This window comes from Triticum dicoccoides, chromosome 5B (genome assembly GCF_002162155.2).
Source record: "Triticum dicoccoides isolate Atlit2015 ecotype Zavitan chromosome 5B, WEW_v2.0, whole genome shotgun sequence".
NCBI lineage: Eukaryota > Viridiplantae > Streptophyta > Magnoliopsida > Poales > Poaceae > Triticum > Triticum dicoccoides.
Window position 1 is genome coordinate 441,250,126 of NC_041389.1, and position 10,217 is coordinate 441,260,342.

General features: G+C 46.1%; 1 protein-coding gene across 1 annotated transcript; it reads right to left on the reverse strand.

Moving 5' to 3' along the window:
* Positions 1 to 6,094: 6,094 nt before the first annotated feature.
* On the reverse strand, positions 6,095 to 9,368 carry LOC119305688 (purine permease 3-like). Its single transcript, XM_037582146.1, has 2 exons — positions 8,568 to 9,368; positions 6,095 to 6,523 (listed from the first exon to the last, which is right to left on the reverse strand). The coding sequence occupies exons 1-2, from the start codon at positions 9,366 to 9,368 to the stop codon at positions 6,191 to 6,193; spliced, it is 1,134 nt and encodes a 377-aa protein (XP_037438043.1). The 3' UTR covers positions 6,095 to 6,190.
* Positions 9,369 to 10,217: the final 849 nt, after the last annotated feature.

Sequence of the window (10,217 nt, forward strand, 5' to 3'; positions counted from 1 at the left end):
TATATCCAATTGGATGTAAGTTAGCATGAACTATTATTGTTGACATTACCCTTGAGGTAAAAGGTTGGGAGGCAACACTATAATCCCCTATCTTTCTCTGTGTCCGATTAAAACTCCATACCCATAAGTATTGCATGAGTGTTAGCAATTATTAAAGACTAAATGATAGTTGAGTATGTGGACTTGCTGGAAAAGCTCTTATATTGACTCTTTCCGATGTTATGATAACTTGCAATTGCTTCAATGACCGAGATTATAGTTTGTTAGTTTTCAATGAAGTTTCTGATTCATACTTGACATTGTGAATAGATTGTTACTTGAGCATAAGAAATCATATGACAATATATATATGTTGCTGTTATAAGAATGATCATGATGCCCTCATGTCCGTATTTTATTTTATCGACAGCTTTATATCTAAACATGTGGACATATTTTTCGTTATCGGCTTCCGCTTGAGGACAAGCAAGGTCTAAGCTTGGGGGAGTTGATACGTCCATTTTGCATCATGCTTTTATATCGATACTTATGCCTATTCTCTCTTATTTTACAAGGTTTACATGAAGAGGGAGAATGCCGGCAGCTGGAATTCTGGGCTGGAAAAGGAGCAAATATTAGAGACCTATTTTGCACAACTCCAAAAGTCCTGAAACTCCACGGAAGTTATTTTTGGAATTAATAAAAAATACTGAGCGAAGAAAATACCAGAGGGGGGCCACCCACCATCCACGAGGGTGGGGGGCGCGCCCTACCCCGCTGGGCGCGCCCCCTGCCTCATGGGCCACCTGGTAGGCCTCCGGTGCCCATCTTCTGCTATATGAAGTCTTTTGCCCTAGAAAAAAAATCATAAGCAAGCTTTCGGGACGAGACACCGCCGCCACGAGGCGGAACCTTGGCGGAACCAATCTAGGGCTCCGGCGGAGCTCTTCTGCTGGGGAAACATCCCTCTAGGAGGGGGAAATCATCACCATCGTCATCACCATCGATCCTCTCAGCAGGAGGGGGTCAATCTTCATCAACATCTTCACCAGCACTATCTCCTCTCAAACCCTAGTTCATCTCTTGTATCCAATCTTTGTCCCAAAACCTCAGATTGGTACATGTGGGTCGCTAGTAGTGTTGATTACTCCTTGTAGTTGATGCTAGTTGGTTTATTCGGTGGAAGATCATATGTTCAGATCCTATATGCATATTAATACCCCTCTGATTATGAACATGAATATGATTTGTGAGTAGTTACATTTGTTCCTGAGGACATGGGAGAAGTTTTGCTATAAGTAGTCATGTGAATTTGGTATTCGTTCGATATTTTGATGAGATGTATGTTGTCTCTCCTCTAGTGGTGTTATGTGAATGCCGACTACATGACACTTCACAATTGTTTGGGCCTAGAGGAAGGCATTGGGAAGTAATAAGTAGATGATGGGTTGCTAGAGTGATAGAAGCTTAAACCATAGTTTATGAGTTGCTTCATAAGGGGCTGATTTGGATCCACATGTTTCATGCTATGGTTAGGTTTACCTTAATACTTATTTTGTAGTTGCGGATGCTTGCAATAGGGGTTAATCATAAGTGGGATGCTTGTCCAAGAAAGGGCAGTACCCAAGCACTGGTCCACCCACATATCAAATTATCAAAGTAATGAACGCGAATCATATGACCATGATGAAAACTAGCTTGATGATAATTCCCATGTGTCCTCGGGAGCGTTTTCCTTCATATAAGAATTTGTCCAGGCTTGTCCTTTGCTACAAAAGGATTGGGCCACCTTGCTGCACCTTATTTACTTTTGTTACTTGTTACCCGTTAGGAATTACCTTATCACAAAACCATCTGTTACTGATAATTTCAGTGCTTGCAGAGAATACCTTATTGAAAACCGCTTGTCATTTCCTTCTACTCCTCATTGGGTTCGACACTCTTACTTATCGAAAGGACTACGATAGATCCCCTACACTTATGGGCCATCAGTCAACCAGAGCACGATCCGCACCAGAGTGGTACGACAATCCTGTTCTGGAAGTCATGTTACTTGATCATGACGAACCTACAAACTATGAAGAATCTATGATGAGCCCAAATTCCAATATATGGCTTGAGGCCATGAAATCTAAGATATGATCCATGTATGAGAACAAAGTGTGGACTGTGGTGGATTTGCCCGATGATCGACGACCCATAGAGAATAAATGGATCTTCAAAAAGAAGACTGATGCTGATGGTAATGTTACTATCTATAAAGCTCGACTTGTCGCAAAAGGTTTTCGACAAGTTCAAGGAGTTGACTATGATGAGACTTTCTCACCCGTAGCGATGCTTAAGTCTGTCCGAATCATGTTAGCAATTGCCGCATTTTATGATTATGAAATCTGGCAAATGGACGTCAAAACTGCATTCCTTAATGGATTTCTTAAAGAAGAGTTGTATATGATGCAACCAGAAGGTTTTGTCGATCCTAAAGGTACTAACAAAGTGTGCAAGCTCCAGCGATCCATTTATGGACTAGTGCAAGCATCTCGAAGTTGGAATATATGCTTTGATGAGGTGATCAAAGCATATGGTTTTATACAGACTTTTGGAGAAGCCTATATTTACAAGAAAGTGAGTGGGAGCTCTGTAGCATTTCCAATATTATATGTGGATGACATATGGTTGATTGGAAATGATATAGAATTTCTGGATAGCATAAAAGGATACTTGAATAAAAAAATTCAATGAAAGACCTCGGTGAAGTTGCTTATATATTATGCATTAAGACCTATAGAGATAGATCAAGACGCTCAATAGGACTTTCACAAAGCACATACCTTGATAAAGTTTTGAAGAAGTTCAAAATGGATCAGTCAAAGAAAGGGTTCTTGCTTGTGTTACAAGGTGTGAAGTTGAGTCAGACTCAATGCCCGATCACTGCAGAACATAGAGAGAAAATGAAAGTCATTCCCTATGCCTCAGCCATAGGTTCTATCATGTATGCTATGCTGTGTACCAGACCTGATGTGTGCCTTGCTATAAGTTTAGCAGGGAGGTACCAAAGTAATCCAGGAGTGGATCACTGGACAATGGCCAAGAACATCGTGAAGTACCTGAAAAAGACTAGGGATATGTTTCTCGTTTATGGAGGTGACAAAGAGCTCATCGTAAATGGTTACGTCGATGCTAGCTTTGACACTGATCTAGATGACTCTAAGTCACAAACCGGATACGTATTTTTATTGAATGGTGGAGCTGTCAGTTGGTGCAGTTCCAAGCAGAGCGTCGTTGCGGGATCTACGTGTGAAGCGGAGTACATAGCTGCTTCGGAAGCAGCAAATGAAGAAGTCTGGATGAAGGAGTTCATATCCGATCTAGGTGTAATACCTAGTGCATCGGGTCCAATGAAAATCTTTTGTGACAATACTGGAGCAATTGCCTTAGCGAAGGAATCCAGATTTCACAAAAAGACCAAACACATCAAGCGACGCTTCAACACCATCCGTGACCTGGTCAAGGAGGGAGACATAAAGATTTGCAAAATACATACGGATCTGAGTGTGGCAGACCCGTTGACTAAGCCTCTTCCATGAGCAAAACGTGATCAACACCAGGAATCCATGGGTGTTAGAATTATTACAATGTAATCTAGATTATTGACTCTAGTGCAAGTGGGAGACTGAAGGAAATATGCCCTAGAGGCAATAATAAAGTTGTTATTTTATATTTCCTTATTCATGATAAATGTTTATTATTCATGCTAGAATTGTATTAACCGGAAACTTGATACATGTGTGGATACATAGACAAAACACCGTGTCCCTAGTATGCCTCTACTTGACTAGCTCGTTAATCTAAGATGGTTAAGTTTTCTAACCATAGACATGTGTTGTCATTTGATGAACGAGATCACATCATTCGGAGAATGATGTGATGGACAAGACCCATTCGTTAGCTTAGCATTATGATCGTTCAGTTTTATTGCTACTGCTTTCTTCATGTCAATTACATATTCCTCCGACTATGAGATTATGCAACTCCCGGATACCGTAGGAATACCTTGTGTGCTATCAAACATCACAACGTAACTGGGTGATTATAGAGATGCTCTACAGGTATCTCCGAAGGTGTTTGTAGGGTTGACATAGATCGAGATTAGGATTTGTCACTCCGAGTACCGGAGAGCTATCTCTGGGCCCTCTCGGTAATGCACATCATAATAAGCCTTGCAAGCAAAGTGACTAATGAGTTAGTTGCAGGATGATGCATTACAGAATGAGTAAGGAGACTTGCCGGTAACGAGATCGAACTAGGTATGAAGATACCGACGATCGAATCTCGGGCAAGTAACATACCGATGACAAAGGGAATAACGTATGTTGGCATAATGGTTCGACCGATATAGATCTTCGTAGAATATGTGGGAGCCAATATGAGCATCCATGTTCCGCTATTGGTTATTGACCAGAGAGGTGTCTCGGTCATGTCTACATAGTTCTCAAACCCGTAGGGTTCGCACGCTTAACATTCGATGACGATTTTGTATTATATGAGTTATGTGATTTGGTGACCGAATGTTGTTCGGAGTCCCAGATGAGATCACGAACATGACGAGGAGTCTCGAAATGGTCGAGAGGTAAAGATTGATATATAAGACGATGGTATACGGACACCGGAAGTGTTCCGGGGTATATTAGGTACATATCGGAGTATGGGGGGGGGGGGTTACCAGAACCCCCACCCGGGGGGAAGATATGGGCCATATGGGCCATAAGAGGGGAGCAAACCATCCCACAAGGGGTGGCGTGCCCCCCTTAGGCATGTGGCCGAATTGGATAAGGAGGAGAAGGGGTTCGGCCCCCCTTCCTTCTCTCCTTCCCCATTCCCTTTTCTCTCCGGCAAAAAGAAGGAAGGGGGAGGCCGAATTGGACTAGGGGCCCAAGTAGGATTCCTCCTACTTGGGCGCGCCCTAGGCTCCCTCTCTCCCTCTCCCAGCTAAATATACGTGGGGAGGGGGCGCCTAGAACACACACCAACGATTGTTAGCCGTGTGCGGCGTCCCCCTCCATAATTTATGCCTCCGGTCATATTCACGTAGTTCTTAGGCTAAGCCCTGCGCGGATAACTTCACCATCACCGTCACCACGCCGTCGTGCAGACGATACTCTTCTACTTCCTTGACACTCTTCTAGATCAAGAGTTCGAGGGACGTCATCGAGGTGAACGTGTGCAGAACTCGGACGTGCCATACGTTCGGTACTTGATTGGTCGGAACGAGAAGAAGTTCGACTACATCAACCGTGTTGGCAACCGCTTCCGCTTTCGGTCTACAAGGGTACATGGACTCACTCTCCCCCTCTCGTTGCTATGCATCTCCTAGATAGATCTTGCGTGAGCGTATGATTTTTTTTAAAATTGTATGCTACGTTTCCCTACAAAAGTGGATCAGACGCTCTGAGTAGTGTAAAATCAGAGAGATAGCTGAAAACATGGGACACTTTTTTTTATTCTTGGAGTTTGCTCTTTAAGCACACCTGTGAAAGAAACTCAAGCAACATCAATCCCCTTTTGATAGTATCGGGACTTCTATGGACTCAATATGATTTTGGATTATCGAAATGTAAAAGTTAAGTCCCAAGTCTTGTCAATACTTGTTCATTTTGAAGTAGGGATGGCGAACCATTTCTTTTGTTGCATCTTTTGCGACGTAATCTCAAATAGACTTGTTAAATTATTAGTCCCTTGAGATATATAATTACTAAAACCCACCTAGGGGTTGAAGATGCACTTGTAGACCTCCAGGCCCCGCCCCCTCCGCGTTTAACATCTACACTTCCTACCTACACTATTGGTCTAATCCAATTAACATGCTGCACTAGGAAACCTTTCATTGACAAAAAAACAAAGGAAATCTAATTGATCTTATCATAAGTTTTTTTCGAGATCCACCTTCGTACTAATCTCATGCAAAGAGTCATGAAGATCCCATCATCTATAATATATCCACCTTTAATAACGGATGTTTGAACCGAAGCAACCACTTTATGTGCTAAACTAATAGTTCTATTATTTACTACCTTTGTGATCCATTCAAAAATCACATTGAGCAAACATATAGGCCTATACAATTATATTTTACCAGCTTCCCGTTTTTTGGGAAAAAAGCGACAGTATAGTTCAATCTAGAAATATCATATTGAATACATGTATGTGTGATTGTCTAAGGGTCCAAATGCTCCGTATTCAGGGGTTTGTCGGACTGTTGTGCCTTGGCCCGGACTTCCCCATATAAGTAGGAGACGAAGCCCCAAAGGGAGAGCGCGAGGGCGACACCTTTGGTGCCGTTGAATGGCTCATGAAAGAACAGGACGGCGAGCACCTCAGTCACTGGGATGAGCACGGTCATGATGACACCGGCAAGTAGTGCCGAGCCATAGAAGATGGCGCCGATGGTGCCGAGGAAGAAGAACTGGTACACAATGGCCGAACCGGCTAGCAGTAGGTAGTAGCCAATCTGACCGAGCCCGAACTCCCGGGCTTCTCTTGGGATGGCCTGCATATGAATCTCCCGTTAAAATAACGTATCTTCATTGAAAATCATCAACCTTTTGTAATGAAGTACTCCCTCTGTAAACTAATATAAGAGCGTTTGGATCACTATTTTAGTATTCTAAACGCTCTTATATTAGTTTACGGAGGGAGTACATGATATACTTGAACTTCTATCTCCTTTGAGAAAAAGAAAAATCAAAGTCACAACCGACTAAAATTTCAAGTCTTAGTCGTTTTTACAATTTTGTTGGTCTAAAAACTGTCCAGTGTGTAATACTCGTACACCCAGAATAAAAATATACGTAATGTTTATTCCTAGAGCGTGAAGAATGCACAACTTTGTACGGGCCACAAAATCAAATCAATGGTGCTCGGTGTCGATTGGAACGTAAGAAGAAGAAAAAAACAGTCAGCCGAGACTTGGCAAAACGGAAAGGTAAATTGGAAAGAATAACTTGCACTTACTTGTGATTTGTGAAGTACTACCAAGTATGTGAGGTTAGAGCAACCGTAGCCGATAAAAAAAATAGAGTAAGAGCAACTCTAGCGGATCCCCTAAAAGTGTATAGCGAGTAAAATTTTGGTTCTACTCATCTATGCACCACCTAGCCGAACTCCTAAATTCTATAAGGGAGTAAAAAAATTACTCCTCCGCCACAATCCCCCCATAGCGCCTAAATATACTCGGCGCGGCCGAGTAAAACTTGACTCGCCTCTTTCTCCCGCCGGCGCGGCTGCGTCCTCGCCGCTCCACGCGTCACCGTCGCCACCGATGACCGCCCAATCGCCGGAATGGGTAGCCAAGACCCTTCCGCCACCCCGCCGGCCACCGTCGCCGGCTTGTCGCCGTCGAAAACCACCTCTGCGGCGTCGCCCGCACCGAAAAAGAAGTTGGGGATAGGCTAGAGTTGCCTTAGAGGAGTAAAACCAAACTTTTACTCTTGTATAGCTTTTTAAGGGATCGGATAGAGATGCTCTTACATCCATACAAAAATTCGATACTCATATGTCCATAAACGGGCAAAATCCAAGTTCTTTGCAAGGAAGCAAATAAACTATCTTTGCCCCCTTGGTTGTACGCGTAGCTTTCCCCTATACATGCATATGTCCGATCCTTTTCGACGCCAAAACTCATCACTCTATGCTATGCAAAGCTACTACACGCAAAGGCGCTCTCGTATCTCCCAATCACGACATCATCTACACGGCTAGCGTTTTCCTATCCGAGAAAGACGTACTCCAATAAGTATGGACTAGTTGTCCAATGATTGGATTTTGCCGGATGAGCATAGCTATACGTACGTATAGTCTAGTACACGTCGCGCAACTTGCCAAGGGAAGGTTCAAATCTAGATCACTGGCATTTATGGTTTCTGCGGTCGTTTCTAGACACTTTCTTGCAGTGACCGATTTTATTGGCGCTATGCGAATATTTTTTTTTTGAGGGTCGGCGCTATGCGAATATTGGTACGTAGAGTAGTGTCCTATCTTTAAGAAACGTGCTCCTTTGGGAAAGCGCTAAACTTACGATCAACGAAGATCTACATTTCTTAGTGGGCCAAAATAGTTTACCATATCTGTGCAGTTTTTCGGCCGTGCTTTTTACCTAGTAGTCTTGCAGTTGCATCACTTGGATGATGACACAAAGGAACTAAGTTCGGTCTGTTCATGCTATGCTGTACCAACCAGAAACGGTAACGTTGTTGTGAACAAGTTCGAAAATGGGCGATAACTTATTTTAGATCGGAGGGAGTACTGTTTACTAAAGTTAGTAGAGTTAGTTACTGTTACATGGGAATTTTTTTTGCCGCTAGTTTTGGAAGCTGGGAGACAGTCGGTGGAGCTGGAAGCCAAGATGGGCTGGGATCGGAAAGGGTGGTGGCCACAGGGAGCCAACGGGTAAGTCACGCGGTCCAAGTCACGCGGTTCTGCTGCGAGCCGGCAGTTCAAGTTGTACTGCAGCAGCACTACAAGAAAGTGTATGTGGGGCTGTATAACAAGTTAACAACAGCAGCAGAAGAAGAGCTGTGGGCTGAAAAACTTACGTGGAAATCGTTGTTCACAAACATCCCGATGGCGCTGAAGGCCGTAGCGGTGAACCCGATGACGATCTGCATCTCCATGACAAGGGTGTACGTGACGGTCGCGCCGGTCCTCGCCGCGTGCCTCGCTTGGCTGAGCTCCATGACGGGCAGCATGAGGCCGTAGAGCGCCGCGGCGCCCAGCGTCATGCCGAACCCGGCGTAGTACTGCGCCCGCGTCACCCCCGCGGGGCGGTCACCTCCGGCGTTCATGCCCAGCATGGCGGCGCCGACGCTGAGCAGCACCACGGCGTTCACGGAGAAGGCCGTGAAGCGCTGGCGCACGAGCAGCAGCGCGAAGCCGGCCGTGAAGGCCAGCTGCGTGGAGATGAGGATGGAGGAGGTGGACACCGGGAGGTAGGCCAGCCCGTAGGCGTAGAGGAGGTCGTCGAGGCCGGTCATGAGGCCGACGGCGACGGTCGCGACCAGGAGGCGGGGCGACATGAGGAAGAGCGGCGTGGCCGAGCAGCCGTTTTTGTTGCTCCGGCGGCGGGAGAGAAAGGAGGCGCTGAGCGGCGCGAGCAGGAGCGGCCAGCCGGCGGTCTGGAGCAGGCTGGAGAGCCACTTTCGCGTGCCGCCATGGAGGAAGTAGGCGCGGAGGAGGAGCGGGCCGAACGCCGAGCCGACGACCATGAGGAGGAAGTTGATGACGAGGAGGGGGTTGTGGCGGAGCGGTTTAGCGGCGCCGCTGGGGAGCTGCTCGACGCTGCCGTTCTTGCATGGTTGCTGCTGCGCGCGGCGCTGGGCTGTTGCTTCCACCTCCATGGCCGAGGTGGCCGGCCGGCTGATCTCGATCGAGGTTTGGGAGGGAGGGAAGCTGCCCGGCTCTAGCTAGGGCGAGGGTGCGTGCACAGTGTGAGTACGTGCGCTAGCTATATACTGGCGCGAGATGCAAAAGCGTCGGCGTTCTCAGCGTGCCATACGATACGATGTGTTTTTCTTCAAGAGGGATGGTGCGCGTTGTTCTAGGAGAACAATCAACACGATAAGGTGCGCGTACGTACGTACGTAGGTCCCTGCGAGAGCTAGCGCATCCTTGCGTGCACCCCGGTACTCTCGATACCGCAACACTCTGATAAATCATGGAAAACTAGCTAATACACATGCATTTCTTTTGCGGGGAAACACACATGTATTTATTATGGACCAACAAATGATCTGTACTATTAAAGGAGGATCGAATGTCGTGATGGTTCGACCTACCCCTATAGTGGGAACCAAGCGATGGTTCAACCTCTCTCACGTACAATCCCACGGATAAAAAAGTCGCCCGAAAAAATACCACGACGGTTAGCAGAAAAAAAAGGAAAGCACAATCTCCACCTCTTCCGACGACGCACCAGAACAAGCCGCCGCCGTCCTCCCATGCGACCACTCGGCGCCCTCCCTCTTCTAGTTGGTCACGAATCGGAGGAGGCGACACTTCGAATCCCCTCTTCCATCGGCGGCCGGCTGTGACGTATCAAAGGTGGCGTTGGCGACCGGTAGTGTGAAGCCCATCTTCAGATCTTCCCGTCAGCAAAGTCTATCCTCCACAAGGACTTCTCCATGCATGTGCGCGCGCGGGGAGTCTCCAAACGCGCGCTACAGGCTACAGCCTTAGGTTTGGTCGTC

Coding starts and splice junctions, on each gene's coding strand:
- LOC119305688 (XM_037582146.1), bottom strand. CDS start 9,368: ATGGAGGTGGAAGCAACAGCCCAGCGCCGCGCGCAGCAGCAACCATGC. Junction 6,524..8,567: donor TTGTGAACAACGATTTCCAC/GTAAGTTTTTCA, acceptor ATTCATATGCAG/GCCATCCCAAGAGAAGCCCG.